Source organism: Paroedura picta, chromosome 4 (assembly GCF_049243985.1).
Source record: "Paroedura picta isolate Pp20150507F chromosome 4, Ppicta_v3.0, whole genome shotgun sequence".
Classification (NCBI taxonomy): domain Eukaryota; kingdom Metazoa; phylum Chordata; class Lepidosauria; order Squamata; family Gekkonidae; genus Paroedura; species Paroedura picta.
Window position 1 is genome coordinate 11,386,027 of NC_135372.1, and position 16,906 is coordinate 11,402,932.

Sequence of the window (16,906 nt, forward strand, 5' to 3'; positions counted from 1 at the left end):
TGAGTCCAGAAGAAGCCAAAAGAACACCAGCAGCCAACTAATCTGCCTGTTAACAGCCCAATTTTTAGCATCATTTAATCAAGCTAAAGGCAAAGCAAGAGCTGAACAGGATTTTTAAAAAAATAACAGCACCCCAGAAAGTTTATTCAAAAGCAGAGTCTGTATGGCTTTGTGAGTCCAACTGGAAAGGTTGGGGCCCAGGTAAAACACCTAACGGACCCCCACCCTCTCTATGGGCCAGCTGCAAGGTACCCATGCGGCAGCAAAGCTGACTCGTTTTTGCATCTTCCCAAAAGCTTTCCAGGTGTCCTCAGAAGAAAGGGAACAGCAAGGAAGGGAGGGAGTCAGTGAGAGGAGCTTACAGTCTCAGATCGTGGCCCCCTCGGGTTAGTTTGTCCCCCACCCCTGCTCCACTTGGAGCCAGATCAAGGTGATCAGGAAATGAGTTCTACCCCTTCTGTCCCCTTAAGCCTCTGCCTTCCCAACTGGATGCCCCTGGTCGACCCAGAGTGGGGGCAAGGGAGGAGAGAGGCCCTGAGCATGTGGCAAGGAGCAGCAGGTTGCCTCTGACCACCAGGGAGGGCGGAGGTTCATTTTCAGCTATTCTATCTACGCCAAGTAAGCTGCCTTAGCCCCTGTCAGAGCCTTTGCTCACCATCTAGCTTGGTGTTGGTTCAAGGGGAGGAAGCCCTTTACACTGGAGATACTGGGCCTTGAACCCAGGGTGGACAAACAGTGTCGTGCATTTAGGGACTAAGGATACAGGGTGCTTGGCAAATGCAAGGCTCACAAGCCAGTGCATAGATAGGTATGTATACACTTAGTTAGCCCTTACACACCCCTTTCTGTTGTCCACTTCCTTTGCCTAGCCAGCACGACACAACCATTTAACAAACCAAGAATTTTGTTCCTGATCTTCCTCCATGTGTGCGACGCAGGGACTCAGCTTCTGAGTTCCAGGCCTTCAGACTTCTGGTCCTTCTGTCTCCACCTGGCTTCCTCAAACCAGCAGCAGCTCTCTATGAGCACCAGTACTTGGGACCCTCTAGCTCAGTGGTTCCCAACCTGCGGGCCGCGGCCCGGCGCCGGGCCGCGAAGGCCATGGCGCCCCCCCCCCCCGCAGTAAAAAACTTCCCAGGCTGCAAGCTTGCGGCCCGGGAAGCTACTTACTGCGGGAGGGCGGGAAGAGGGAATCAGGGCCGGGCTGCGCCCGTGCAGGCCGCGCCCGCGTGGCCCGCGGGGTGCGGCCCGATCTGGGGCGTGGCTCGCGGGCGCGGCCCGATCCGCGGGCATGGCTCGCGGGCGCGGCCCGATCCGCGGGCGTGGCTTCCGGGCGCGGCCCGATCCGCGGACGCGGCCGGGCGCGGCTCGATGCGCGGGCGCGGCCCGCGGGCGCGGGCAGAAGCGTGGGCGTGGCCCGCGCGGGCGCGGTCCCCGCGGGCGCGGCCCGATGCCCTGCCGGTCCCCAGCCTAATAAAGGTTGGGGACCACTGCTCTAGCTGGAGACTGAACCCAAGCAGCCCCTCAGTCTGTCACTCGCCAGGAGACATGGTCAAGACCCTGGGGTGGAAGGCTCACAAATCCCCATGCCCCACAATGTCGTTCAACACAAACGCTCTCACCGAGCAAGGGAGGGGTATATTTGCAGCCAAGTCTCTCTCGCCCTCCTCCACTCTGTTCCCATTATCTGCACTGGGCAGATTCATTTCAGCTGCTGCATCCCCGGATTTAAAGGTAGCTGGACCAAGACCAGGGACCTGGGCATTCCAAACGCCTTCAAGGGAATCTTCTTCTAAACTCTTTGCCCAAAAGCCGAAGTCCCCGTTGCAGAAGCGCATGCTGATTTGCACGTGCCCACTTGGCTTTGCATGACTCATCCAGCTGTGGGGGAGGGGCAACGTAGAGGGCTAACGGAGGCATGGGAGCCAGGGATCCCTGCCCAGGCTCACTTTGGTGGCTTCAGAGATTTCAACAGGGCCACCAAGACTAGCAGTCCCAGGACTACAGAGGCCCCAGTCACTCTGGGGTTCATGGAGGCAGAAAGATGCATGGCTTAGTTCCACAAGTCTTGCCTTGGGGCAGGTGGTATTAGCCAAGAGCCAACCTAGGTTGGTATGTGTGTGTGGGTGGACAAACAGTGTCGTGCATTTAGGGATTGAGGATACAGTTCTTAGGGTGCTTGGCAAATGCAAGGCTCAAAAACCAGTGCATAGATAGGTATGTATACACTTAGTTAGCCCTCACACCCCCTTTTCTGTTGTCCACTTCCTTTGCCTAGTCAGCACGATACAACCATTTAACAAACCAAGAATTTTGTTCCTGACCTTCCTCCATCATCTGCATGGTTCTCCTTTCCCCATTTTACCATCACAACTACCCTGTGAGGTAGGCAAGGTTGAGAGCATGTGACCAGGGAGGGAGAAAGATAAAACCCATACATTTTTGCCTTTGGAAACTGCTAAGTACTTCTTTTGAACTCATCACCCCTGGCAGCTCAACCCAGCTATGGTATCATACAGGGTCGACAATTCCCATGGAACATTTGGCCACGGCTGCAGGGACTTGGATACAGCCCTGGCCTGCAGGACTCCCGCACCATAGGGAACCTTAAAAAGAAATCCTCAAAACCCAACAGATAAAAATCTTCCACCCATGCCCCTTAATCAACTCACCCCCTGATTTCCTTGGAACTGGATTGATGGTCTCAGCACCACAGCATCCTGCAACAGAGGAGAGAGAGAGGGGGGCTTTGGTTGAGTTGGAAGACCGACTTGAAAGCCTAGGTTAACACAAAGGCTCTGATGTCTACAGCAAAGAGTGCAGCTTCCCTGCAGAAAGGGAACATCCGTCTGTCTGCTGGGCACAGCCTTTGGCCAAGGAGCACACCTTTCAAGGACCAGATAAACCTCACCCCGCCCCCACAGGCTCACTTTAAATGCTGACTAGGCCTCCTCCATTTTTTTTCTCCACCATTTTTGATCCTCAAATCACTCTGTGAGACTGGTGAGGTCCAAGGGCACTGCACTGAGCCTCTGACACCAACAACACTTAATTCGAGCTATGAGCTTTCATGGGCACGCATTCTGCCGATACCCTGAAATAAACAAAAACTTAGGCCTTGAGCGAAACTTTGTTGGTCTCAAAGATGCCACTGGACTCATTCTTTGTTCTAGTGCTTCACCAGCACAGCCATCCACCTGAATCGGTTGCTAGTGTAGATTCAAATAGGTAGTCGTGTTGGTCTGAAGTGCCCAGTAGCACCTTTAAGAACCAACAAAGATTTATTCAAGGCGTGAGCTTTCGAGTGTAAACTAAACACGAGCAGACAGTGTGATGCAGCAGTAAAAAAGGCGAATGCCATTTTGGGCTGTATCAACAGGGACATCACATCAAAATCACAAGATGTCATAGTCCCATTGTATACGGCACTGGTCAGACCACACCTGGAGTACTGTGTGCAGTTCTGGAGGCCTCACTTCAAGAAGGACGTAGATAAAATTGAAAGGGGACAGAGGAGAGCGACGAAGATGATCTGGGGCCAAGGGACCAAGCCCTATGAAGATAGGTTGAGGGACTTGGGAATGTTCAGCCTGGAGAAAAGGAGGTTGAGAGGGGACATGATAGCCCTCTAAGTATTTGAAAGGTTGTCATTTGGAGGAGGGCAGGATGCTGTTTCTGTTGGCTGCAGAGGAGAGGACACGCAGTAATGGGTTTAAACTTCAAGTACAATGATATAGGCTAGATATCAGGAAAAAAAATTTTCACAGAGTAGTTCAGCAGTGGAATAGGCTGCCTTAGGAGGTGGTGAGCTCCCCCTCACTGGCAGTCTTCAAGCAAAGGTTGGATACACACTTTTCTTGGATGCTTTAGGATGGTTAGGGCTGATCCGGCGTTGAGCAGAGGGTTGGACTAGATGGCCTGTATGGCCCCTTCCAACGCTATGATTCTATGATTCTATGATCATGCAAGATCATAGTCTGACGAAGGGTGCTTGCACTCAAAAGCTCACGTTTTGAATAAATCTTTGTTAGTCTTAAAGATGCTACTGGACTCTGATTTTACTGTTGCTAGTGTGACACTCTAAGGACCTCACCAAGTTAAGCTGATCCAGCAGGTACAAGACGTTGCACGGAAGGCTTGGCTGGTGGAGGTCTTACACCAAAATAAAAGTTCAGCTGTACCTTAAAGACTAAAAGACAACTGTACCTTCAAGGGTGGGTGGGGTTTTTGTAAGCTTCCTACCGGTTATTGCGGGGTTTCTATTACTGTAACCCGCCACAAGATGTTTTCCAATAGCGGTGGGAAACAAATCCAAATAATAATCATTAATAAATACCTTTATTTCACAACCAGCTTTGGCAAGTCTCAGATCACTTTGGAAGACAGCTACATGAAGGAAAATCATACAGTCATGGGCAAGGGTGGGGAACGAGGGCTTAGTGTGAATTCTCCCGAGTCCTCTCGTGTGTAAGTTCTCTATCTCTATGTAAGGGGAAAGGGAGGAGCTGAGGGGGAAAGGTCAGGTGTGGCTCCCATCATCAATCAACAGACATAACAGTGCCATATAACAGACGTGAGGAGTGTCGAGATTGAAACAGCAAGAATTAAATTAAGAAGAGCAAATGAAAATTTCTAAAAAGTGGTCCCATAGAGCTATTAGAGGCATGGGGACTAAGGAAACCTAAGTTTCTGTTTAAGCCAGGATGACGTGCAGAGTTTAATTTTCTGATGCATTATGATTCAGCACTTTGATGTTGCATATTTCCTTTGACGTTTTCATGACTCTCAAACCCGCAATAGTGTAGTCCACCTGCTCCTTCTTCCTCCAAGATTGTTCTGTGCCTTTGCAACAATAAGGACCAGTAACTTCCTTGTCTTAAAAAGTAACTCAGTAAGATTAATCCTAACCCCAAACCTTATGCTTCTGTCCATCCCTTTTTGTAAAAGGGACAACTGGGGTGGACTGAGGAATGAAACACGTGATTATTCAGAGGGTAGAAAAAGATTGCAAGGGCCTTTTCCACCTCCGATTAGAACAAGGTCAGGGGAAGGCCCGCACTGAAGATGACCAGGGGAAGATTCGGGACAGACAGAAGAAAGCATTCCTTCATTCACAGGGCAGCATTGGCTTGTGGAACTCACTGCCACAAGATGCAGCAAGGAATGCCCGCAGGGACAGTTTTGGAGAGGATCAGACAATTTCATGAGAGAAACAGACCAGGTCTGAATACTGGATGCAAGTGGGGGGGATCAAAAGGGGAAAGCGTTGGGGGGGGAGGGAGGGAGGGAGGGGGGGAGGGAGGGAGGGAGAGAGAGAGAGAGAGAGGGAGAGAGAGGGAGAGGGAGAGGGAGAGGGAGAGGGAGAGAGAGAGAGACTGGATCAGACCAATGAGACCCCGTCTAGTACAGCCTCCTAGTCCCACATAGTTCCTCTGGACGACCAACAACAGGGCCGAGAAGCCGAGACCTTCCCTGAGATTGCCACGGAATGTGGAAGTTCCCTGCAGCCCTCCCTGCAACTCCTTACTCTCAGCCGCTGACCACACCTCCAGATTCAACAGCCCATTATTTTGTTTGAGCAACTTCTTTCATAGAAAAACCCTCAGCTTCCAAATATCAAAAAAACAACATCTCCCACCTCTGCCCAATAAGCAGCGGTCTTCTACGATGCCTTTCTAACTTTTGGTTTTCCAGTAAGCCTAAACTCCCATCTCTCCGGCACCTGAATTAAAAAAAAAAAAATCTTTCGAGATTTTGAAACAGAAACTGGGGGGGGGGGGGGGCTACATCCACCCCGGAGAACTAGTTCAGATTGGGAAGGAAAAAGGACAGCTGAGGAATGAAACACGTGATTATTCAGAGGGTAAAAAAAGATTGCGAGGGCCTTTTCCACCTCCGATTAGAACAGGGGTAGTCAAACTGCGGCCCTCCAGATGTCCATGGACTACAATTCCCAGGAGCCCCTGCCAGCGAATGCTTCTGGGAATTGTAGTCCATGGACATCTGGAGGGCCGCAGTTTGACTACCCCTGGATTAGAACAAGGTCAGGGGAAGGCCCGCACTGAAGATGACCAGGGGAAGATTCGGGACAGACAGAAGAAAGCATTCCTTCATTCACAGTGCAGCATTGGCTTTTGGAACTCACTGTCACCAAGATGCAGCAAGGAATACCCGCGGGGACAGCTTTGGAGAGGCTTAGACAATTTCATGAGAGAAACAGACCCACGGGTGGCTATTAGCACTGATAGTAAAAGTGACACTCCATGAGCAGAGACTGCCCAGGTCTGAATACTGGATGCAAGTGGGGGGGGGATCAACAGGGGAAAGCTTTGGCCTCTAGTGTCCCTGCTTGTGCTGGATGGACCATCAGAACGATCCCGCAAGGCTACTCCTTTTGTCTTTCCAGCAGGACTCAAAGTCCCAATGCTCCCCCAGCAATGAGCCAAGTCTTAGAGTGGGCTTGCACACAGCTGCTTCCCTAATTGCCTGTGACAAGTCGCATTGTCTCTGGGTGACCCCAGGCTGGGACGTTTACGTAGCTTCTCACTTTCCTCCACTCCTTGCGGGCTGCAAAGGGGCTAGCATAAGGAATTGGGCTAGTTAAGACCCTGACACTGGCCTGGGGGATTTTTGCAGTCCCCAGCAAGGCTGCCTTAACGCCCGATGGCCCAGCACCAAGCGCTGTACGGAGAGGCTGACAAGCTCTCCAGACAGGGGTTGAGGACAGACACAAAGTGCGGAAAACGCAAACAGCGCACGGCGCCTCCAAAGCCCACCTGGGACGCAGGCACAGAGTCCCTTGGCTTGTTAAGAAGCACTGCAGCAACCAGCTTCCCCCCCCCCCTTGAGATGTCTTCATGGAGCTCCAAGAAACTGGTGGGTTTGCTTCTCTCTAACGTGGCACTACCTTTGGCACGACAGGGCACCAGGCAGGGGGGCAGCAAGGAAATACACCAGCCCCCTTCCACCCGCTCCAGAGAGGCCCAGGCACCCACAGTAAAACAGAACCCCCTGAACTACTCAGGTCAAAGGGCTCCATACGCTTGGCAAATTTCACAATGTTGGCAGCCACTCTGTCTGAAAGGGGCTCTCTGTATGCAGGGCCTGTGCTTTTCTTTCACTGAACCTGGAACCCTTGGGCTGCTCAGAACTCAGCACTTCCCTCCTGCTTAGGAACAAGTCTCCCCCTTCCAGAACTTGGGGCTATTCATGGTACTGCTATGCCCCCTCCCCAATCTCTTTTCCCCACCAAGCACTGCTCCAAGGCCCAGCTGAGCCAGAGCGAGAAGCCGAGGAGTGGAAGAGCAGCACCCAAGGGGAGAGAGTGTGAATGGTGAAGAAGTGGCTTTGCCATTGTTTGCTGCTGGGGGGGGGGAGGGGGGAAGAGGCATTCAAAATATCCAGGAGGTTTTTGTGGGATGTGCCGAAGGAAGGGCCCAAAGGAGGGCAGGCATGGGGTCAGATGGCACCTTGCTAATGGGCACCCTTGTGCTCCACCCAGGTGGCAATTAGCTCTGGCTCTGGGCTTCTGGCGGCGCATGAGCTGCCAAGCCCAGCCCGGCCAGCTGAGCCAGCAGTGACCTGGTCTCCCAGGTTTCTCTGCACACTCCTGCATGAGGTGACACGGCCCGTTCAGGTTTTGTACCCCAAGCACAATCATCCTCTTTTGCGGGTGCTGGCGGAGGGGTGAGCCACACAGCACCCGCTCTAACTGCTCGTTTCTACCTGGGAATTAAGAGCGCAGGGAGAGGCCCTCCTCACTGCTCCACCCATCACAGACACTTGTCTGGTGGGAACATGAGAGACGGGGGTCATCAACCCACGGTCCGCGGCCCGGTGCTGGTCCGTGAAGGCCACGGTACCAGGCTGCCGGCAGCCGCGCCTGCCTCCCCCCACACAGCAAGAAGCTCGGGGAAGAGGCAGGCCTGGCACGCCGGCGACGCAAACACGCAGTTGTTGCGCGTGCGCGTTAGCGCCCCCCTGGTGGTGAAAACGCACATGCGCGGCAACTGCGAGTTCACGTTTCCACGCAACTGCCGTGCAGCGCCCGGGCCGTCAGCTCTCCCCTCGCCCCGGAGACGGTCCCTGACCACAGAAAGGTTGGGGACTGCTAATGAGAGAGGGCCTTTCGGTGGCAGCCCCACAACTGCACACCAGCCTCCGCAAGAAAGTGAGCTAGGCCAGTGGTCTCCAACCCGCGGCTCGCGGCCCGGCATCGGGCTGCGAAGGCCTCAGCGCCGGGCCGCGGCTCCTTCTTCCCTCCCCCCCCGAAGCGAGAAGCTCGCCAGGCCGCAAGCAAACCGGCCGCCAAAGCGGCCAATTAGCTCGCGGCCCGGCAAGCTTCTCACTTCGGGAGAGGAGGGAAGAGAAGCTTGCTGAGCCGCAAGCTAATCGGCCGCTTTAGCGGCCGGTATGCTCGCAGCCCGGAGGGGCGGCCGCGGCCGCCAGCATGGCAGCTGCGCAAACACACGTGCGCGGACTGTCGGACGCAAACGCACGTGTGCGGCACACTGCGCATGCGCGTTTGTGCTGGGGCTGCAGCGCGTGCGCGGGCCCCTGGGCTGCCCTCTCCGCCCACCACTCCGCAGCAGTCCGCGGCAAGCAGAAGCTTGCGGACTGCTGAGCTAGGCCATGACGTTTGACCTTCAGGAGGAAGCTGAAGACATTTTATTCAAGGACTGCCATTTGTTGTGACCATTATTTATCAAAAGTCCTAATTGTAGCTTTTGAAGTGTCATCTTATGTGTTTTTATAATTCCTGTTTTATTCATAGTGTTCTTACTGTGTCTATTGGGAGCGTTTTATTTCTATTGTAAGCTGCCTTGAGTTCTGCAAGGAGAAATGGTGGCCAAACAAATAAATAACAGTGCTCAAAACGGCCCAGTATTAAGTTGCCCACCTCTATGGCCTCACTGGACAGAACCATAAGCACCCCATTACCCAGTGACCTACTCAATGATTCCCCAAAGCTCAGGAACTGGGCATTCTGGGGAGGGCCCTTCTCCCTGTGTAGATGTAGACTGCTCCTGCACAAAGAGGCTCCTGTTACAGACCAAGGGACCCTGTAGTTCATGGCTACCATTCCCCTCCCCCAGAAGCAGCAAGGAGCCCTTTGGCAATTCACAGGTGGAAAAGGTTGGATGCCTCCGATCTCTCTTATCAATGCTTTGCCAGGAGTGGGACTCCACAACAGAGGGAAATGTTAAGGAGACAACTTCCTACCACATCCGCAAGAATATGTGTCAAACCACATTAAGTGTCCATTAGTTAGAACTGAGACTAAAGTTTTGAGTCAAAAGTCACCATTCTGTGGTTTATACCATGTTTGAATTATTTTTTATTTTATTTTATTTATTATTTATATTTTTATACCACCCCTCCCTACGGCTCTGGGCAGTTTACATAAAACATTTTGGAACATTTAGATAGAACACTATCAAAATTAATATTACAGTACAACAATAACAATAACACACCAACTAGAACAGCTCTTCAACAATAACTTTGACACTCCCTCAGCAGGTTCGATCTCTCAGTCTGGGGGGGTGGGGGGGGACCTGTAGATGTTATGGGTCAGTCGGCATTATCAAAATGCCTCACGTAGCTTTAGATTCAGGTGTGTAGCCTGTTGGGTCTAAACGTACATGAAGGAAGTTGGAGTCCAGTGGAACCTTGAAGACCAACAAAGGTTTATTCAAGGTACAAGCTTTCTTTCAAGTGTGCATGCACACAATAGGTTATATCTTGAAACAAACACTGTGGGTCTTCAAGGTGCCCCTGGACTCCAACTTTCTTTATGTACCTTTAGAAAGCCTCTCAAAGGCCCAGTAAGGTTCCTCAGGTGAAGGGAATGGATAGCCCAACACCACCTGTCGAGTTGATAAGATAAATAAATCTTTATTTTTATAGCCTGCCTTTCCTACACACTCATGGCGGGTAACGGGGTGACATTTGAAGGGAGGGGAAAATTGGCAGCCCTGCCAATAAAGGATCTGACCAGCCACTGGTGGCGAATTAAAAGCTGTCTCCAGGCAAGTGGGGGGGGGGGACACACACACACACGCTTAAGCTGGGAGTGAATTTTCTTTTGTGTGTGTTTGTCACAATCATTAACAGAAAGAGCATTTGCATGCCTTCAGCAAGACAACTAGCCATTCCAGGGAGATGGTTCAGAAGGCTGCCCTGGCACCCAGATAGGCAATACAGACTGTTTCGCAAACTGCATGCCTGTGCTGGTCACCCTCGGTATGGGGTGGAGATGGGAGATGGGGAGAAGAGCCCATTTCTAGCCAGGCCTTGACACTCTTTCCCATCCTCTGGACCAGACATGAGGGGGCCAGGCCTGGAGGAGGCCTCAAGCCAGTGGGGCAACACTAACAGTTGGATGGGGCCAGGTTCAGAGTGGCTGAAAGCACTTGAGCTGCACCCACCACAGCTGATCTTGCCTCACTCGGTAGGTGCAGAACCCAGAGATGGCCACAAATGATACAAGCAGGATTAACAGGCAAGCACCATCTGAATACGGAAGTATTCTTCGGATGCAGGATTTGGGCTGGAAGGTGAGGGTGTGTGTACCTCTGCAGCTGGGCAGGTTTCTTTTTAACTTGGTGTTCCTGTCTTCCCCAGTGATTAAGTTCCAGGCTGAGGAGAAGCCAAGGCCAGAGAAGACAGGATAATTGTCAAGAGCCAAGCAGCAGCTTTTTTAGAGGCCTCTGAAAAGTGCACAAACGGGAGGGGGGCCGTGAATCGTAACCCCCCGCTTTACAATCCCGTAACCCATCCTAATGCACAATGAGCTGGGCCCAGCCCTGCCCTACACGGAGCAAAAAGCAAAGGCTTCCCCGTAGATGGCAGCATCCACAAGTCAGGGATTATCTGATGTTGCAGAGTGTTGTCTGCCATCCAAGCAAAACCCTACCTTAAATTGCTCCTGGCAACATCTGCTTTCCCCCCCACGGGAAAAATGGAAAATATCCCGAGATATTTTCATACAATACATTTTGACCAGGGGAGAGGGGGGTGTCTTAAGAAGCCCTTTGCTCAGCGCTCAAATCCTTCCCAAGTGTTTTGTCTCCATGCTTCATTTTCCTATAGGAAAGGGTGGGGGGTGGGAAAATCCCCCACTTATTTCCTCACTGCCTTCTCTCAGGCCAGCAACAGTTCCTTGGAGTAAGCCACCTATTCAAGTGACCTCCAGATTAGTGCTTCTGGATGTGATTTAAAGCCCTGCCTGGACCTCAGAAACATTCCCATTGCAGGATGCAGTGATAACAAAGCCACTGGTGCATCCCCCCCCCCCCCGACCTGCAGGGGCTGCATCCCATCACAGGCCCCATCCCTCCAGCTGACATGCTGTCCTAACAATGCTGTCAAGCCAGGAAGGTCTCGTTCCCTGGGCCAAGAGGAAGCTGACCCTTCCTAGGGAGGAAGGCTGATGGCTGTATCATGGCCAAGCCAGATCACTGCAGAGAAGATCACAAGCCCAAGCAACCCGGTGAGTCAGAGGAGGGGGCCACGGCTCAGCAGCAAAACACCCCAGCTTGAACCTCGGGGAAGGACTTGGGGTGCGGGGCAAACAGTCCTCTGCCCCTGCCCCTGAAGATGCAGTGCCCGTTAATGCCCGTGCTGAGGACATCAACAGTCTGCCTAATTCTGGCTTTCTAGCAGCTTCAAAGGGACACAGGCCAATCCTGGTTCAATGTTCTCAAAAGAAGGGATTTGCGCCGAACTCTGGACATGCTTTAAGCCCAGGTCAAAGAGGGCCCCCTCTTTCTCCCGTGAAAATGCCACCGAGTCAACAGACAGCTCTCCCCTGTTTACAGAAATCACTGAGGAAACTTGGAAACCAAAACCCACTTCCTTGCAGGACTTATTTTTGTCCCCTGTTTGTTATTACAGGCTGGCTACTCAGTTCCAACTCAGCTGTACACATCAGTTTGTTATGACAGGATCACACACTGCATTGCGCCATCTCCTTCAACATTCAAAGCTAATCCTGAGAAATAAAGGAAGGAGGCAACACATGTGTGCGTGCGCACACACACATACACACGCAGAGAACTCCAGACAAACCTCCTTGCCCCTATGTAATGATCAGCAGACAGGAGGGACCAATCACTGACACTCATTGGTCTATCCTTCATCACCAGCCACCTCAAAGCTACTTTTGAGGTTTGGGATTTCACAGATTTTAGATTCAGGTAGGCGACTGCCTTAGTTTGAAGCAATAGAACAAAGTTTGAGTCCAGGAGCACCTTTAAGACCAACAAAGTTTAATTCTGGGCATATGAATTAGTTAAACTTTGTTGGTCTTAAAGGTGTCCCTGGACTCAAACTTTGTTGTATGGAGTTTAGCATTTTGTTTCTACCCAAGTGGCATGTTTATGGCCCTTACAGGCTAGCACACATACGAATAATACTCGAAGCATCAAAGCCTGAGAAAAGAAGGTGGGGCTGAATCCAATTATCAGGAATGTGGGCTCTTCCACCAAAGTACAGAAATGGAATACATTTATATACAGGAAGCAAAACTTCAGGGGAACAGAAATTCTAAATCCAGGGTAGACCTGCCTATTAATGCCGGGTTGCTAGTAACCATTACTTGCTCACCTATGGTGAGTCAATATCAGCCCCAGGTGATCAGGCAAATTCTGGTTTTCCTTTCTAGGACAGGTGAAGCAGCAATCCCCAAGACTGCAGGAGGAGTTGCAGCCCTCTTCAGAAGTCACCTTCCCCCTTTAAAGCAGTAAGAAGGAAACCAGGTTCTGCAGGATTTGGCCAGATTTACTCCCTGTCTGGTTCCTGAGCTCTGCTCTCTACAGCCTAAGAAAGAAACAGAAATAAGGCCCATGTTTTGTCAATGAAAAGAAGGAAGTCACCTCAGAATGAGGCAGTTTTATCTGCAAGACTGCATTAGTGCTACAAGCAAAGCTGGGCCATGTGAAATAATGGGAAGTCCTCGAAGTACATGCAGAGTTTTTTCCTTCCCCAATTTGCAACCAGAGTTTTGTTGGGGGAAGAGAGGCTTTCAAGGTCACAGCTCTGCCAAGCTGGCCAAGAGTTTCGGATGGATTTCTACTTTGGACACCAGGTCTGCATCCCTATAAGCACATCCAAGTCACCCACCCCAATCCCTGGTGGCTCAGTGAGAACCCTCTCCCCCAGGGAGGAGGAATAGAGGGAAGTAGAGAGCTCACAGCTTCAGGGTGGACCCCAAGTGAAAGAAAGGCCAGCCTTCTGCCCCAGAGCCTTCTGAACTTGAGCCAGGTGGGCCAGGAGTGCGATGGGCAGTAAGGCAGCCTCAGGGGTGGATCTGCAGGGAACCTCCACCTTCTCCTAAAGAGCGCTATGGGTCTCATTTGCATAAGGCAACCACCTTGGCAAGATCAGACTAGGCAGGGCTCATTTGCTACTTTCAGTATCTGACAAGCTGCAGTCCTGTGAACTTCAGCACAGTTCTGGGAGCAGTGCACTGTGGCCCTTGGAACCTGGGCGCCAAGATGGCTCCTGAAGATCAGCTGGGACTCACTCCTCTTCCTTACTTGATATTGGGCACTATGGACAAAGAGCTCCTGGGGCCCCCAAGACATCTACTCTCCCTGCATGGGCCGCAGGAGGGGTGGCAAGGAGGTACAGAAGAGCACCCAACTGTGCTGCCCACTCTCTCCGCGCACCCATGGGAGGTAAAGAGATACATGCCCTGGAGCAGCCATTTGGTAAACATAGCCAGAGGGAGCTGCAGCAGCCGCTCAGCCAGAGTTCTCCTTGCACACTGCTTCCTGCCCCCAGCTCAAGCAAATGAGGGTCCCTGCACCCGGCAAAGGATTGCTGCTAAAAACTTCAACCCTGTCCAAATACTTCCGTTTTATTCCTTTTATTTTCATCCCTTCTCCCCAAGTCAACCAACAGCACAGGGTGCAAGAAAGGAGAGCTACCTCCTGGTTTGCTGCCAGGCCCTACAAGCAACCACTCATTTTGGACACAAAAATGGGAGACAATCCTTCCTCGCTTATCTGAAAACCTGCAAAAACCCAAGGCTCTCAGCGGAAACGCTGTTTCATAATCAGGCAGGGGCAGAAGCAGGAGCCGTCCCCAAACACAAGGTTAAAGCCTCTCCTTCTGACGATAGTATTTATATTGCAGTTTCCCCAAGATATCTAAGATGCAGGTTCCCCTTCGACAACCTTTTCGTTGACCCTGCAAGGCAGGCGATGGTGTCACTGTCCCACTGGATGTATGGAAAGTGGGCAAGGAGATGCGGCAGGTTGAGATCTGAATTGCTTAGAGCCGGCTCCCAACCAAGAGAGGAGAAAACAGCATCTGTCTGCAAAGCCATGATTCACAAATGACTAACAGACACCTGAGGCAGCACAGGATGGGAGCATTCTTTGTGGACTAGTACCTTATTGAGGCTTCTGCGGATGGCTGCTCTAGCAAAAGGGGAAACAGTAAAGGGAGCCTGAGTTTTTGAAGAAGGGGAGGAATAGGAATCCCAAAATAAATAACATAAACAGTGGCCTGTCAGCCAGCAATATTAAGTTGCCAGAATGACTGAGCAGGAGTAGAAAAGAGCCAGAGTCCAGGAGCACCTTCAAGACTAATCACATTTGTCACTCGTCACTTCTTCAGATACCAAATTGTGTTCGTCTTGAGCGTGTTACTAGACTCTTGCTCTTTTCTACTGCCAAGGACAGGCTAACACAGCCACCCACCTTGAGCAGGAGTACATGAAGCAGTTGGTTGGCAATCCAGGCATCGCAAATGTTTCAAGGAGAAAAAGAGTTGACTCTCTATAATTCAGCCCCACATGTTACCAAAAATGCTAGATCCCTTCCCAAAGAAACAAACAAGTGGTCAGGACAGATATTTTATCACCCAGCAGCCTTGTGTCATGGCCAGGCCGGAAAGGGATTCACGCCCCAAGGAAGGCCTTCTTACTGAGCCGGCAGCCCAGAGGCAGACTCCTTTTGGGATACCACAACCACCCTCTGTCTCGAGTGACGCCACTGGGCTGTGGTTACGACAGATCCTGGCACCAGCATGCAAGAGGAGGGAGGAGGGACAGCTCGCAGGGTATGCAGACAGGTCTGCCCGGCTGCGGGAGGGAATCTCAGGAGAGAGGCTCTTGGGGAAGGCTTAAATATAGGGTGGGGCTAGGCAAAAACGCATCAATCATGGGCCAGTCTTCACCCTTTCTGCAGTGGCAACGGCACACACAGCAGCGGGATCTGTGCTGGTTCCTAGATATCTGAATAAACCTTGACAGCATTCAGGTTGGCTTCACCCGCATGAACGTCTTAAGCAGGGTCTAGCCACCTGCTTGCCCCACTGTACACCTGCCAGCAGCTCAAAGAGGGTGCCCACATGCCACGGTGCCATACAGTAATGCTCACGAGAAGCCACATTTTGCTCCAGGCCTAGAGTGAGCCCATGTTGCCCTAGGGCCTGCAAAGTGGAGGCCATTTGGGAGAGCTCTTTATGTTTCCCAACCTCTCCCCATTGCCTGCTTGAGCACAGCCTTCCGTCCCACCTACAAAGAAGTTCAGGCTTTCTCAGCTGGGATTTCTTGATGGTCTTGGAAGGGTTTCCTGACTGGGTGGGAGTGAATTTATTTTTTAAATATTTGTTAGGTGACATGACCATATGGTCAAACCCACACACCCCTCCCTGAATGGCCAATGATGGGCCTGGAGGGGGTGGGAAGGGGAAGGGCCCTTGGTGGGCATGTACACAGCTATGCCTACCAACCATATTCTGTATGGTTCACTACTGGGGTTTCCTCAATGGAAAAAAGTTAAGAAAGGCTGGAGTAGTTACCGGGCACCCAAATAGCTAGTTCCTCCCAACTTCTGAGACTCAGCGAAAGCTTAGGAGACAATAGAAGGAAATATTTTCCTTTAAAGCCAGCCTCAAAGCCCAAATGCACATGCAAGGACCAGCCAAGCTTTAGACAAAGTTTCCAGCTTGGTGCTTTACAAAGCTGGTATCACATTCAGGTGGGTGGGTAGACATGACAATCTGAAGTAACAGAACAAAGTCTGAATCCAGGGACACCTTTAAGACTAGCAAAGTTTAATTCTGGATGTAAGTTCTCTGTTCTGTTTGGTAAGTTATAAAACCTGGCAGGAAATTCACCAGTGTGGTGGGTGAAGGTACCAGGGCAACTCCACAGCACTTTTATCCGAGCAGTTCTGAATAATCCACCGCAGGAGCCGTTCCTGGCCTCTGATTCAAGTGGGCAGCCATGTTGGTCCCAAACAACAGAATCAAGTTTGAGTCCACTGCCAAAGTTGAACGCTGGGTATGAACTTTCATGGGCACGGACCATGAATTAAACGCTGTTGGTCTTAAAGGTACACCTGGACTCAGACTGTTTCCTGGTCTCAGACTGTTTTTGGAGAGGCCTTGGCTGTACAGTATCCTCTCCCAGAATCCTCCAGGCCAGAGAGCTGCTCAGTCACCAAGAGGAATTCCAACTCAAATCCTGCGGGCGAAAGCCAGGGCTTGGAGAGTAGCAGAAGCTAATGACATACAGGAACAAGTCTAGATGCCTGATAGGGAGCTGCGGTCATCCTTCCACAACAACTCACGCAGACACTAACACCTGGTAGTCACATTCACAGAACACTCAACAAGGAGGCTGTATGCAAATGCCTTAACCCTTGGTATCGAAGGGCCAGGTGCTTCTCATCAGTCCACACTCCAATTTCAAATCATCCAGTCCGTAAGCCTTCTCCTGATCAGGCTGTCAGTCCAGTGGCCACAGGCGGCATACCCACAGTGTCCCATGGTAGTAGATATCCTCAGGTCTACAGCTACACACTAGAGCCTGATGCACCAACAGCCAGCTGTATGGCAGGCACGTGTGAGAAGATTCCCTTCTTTGTGAAGAGAATTAAGCCCACCT

The 16,906-nt window shown here is 51.5% G+C and overlaps 1 protein-coding gene across 1 annotated transcript in view; it reads right to left on the bottom strand.

Moving 5' to 3' along the window:
• Positions 1–16,906, bottom strand: part of ELL (elongation factor for RNA polymerase II) — a 51,466-nt gene that overhangs the window by 32,204 nt on the left and 2,356 nt on the right. Inside the window, exon 2 of the mRNA XM_077331892.1 lies at positions 2,673–2,720. Within this exon, the coding sequence (XP_077188007.1) occupies positions 2,673–2,720 (48 nt within the window). The remainder of the gene's footprint in view (positions 1–2,672; positions 2,721–16,906) is intronic.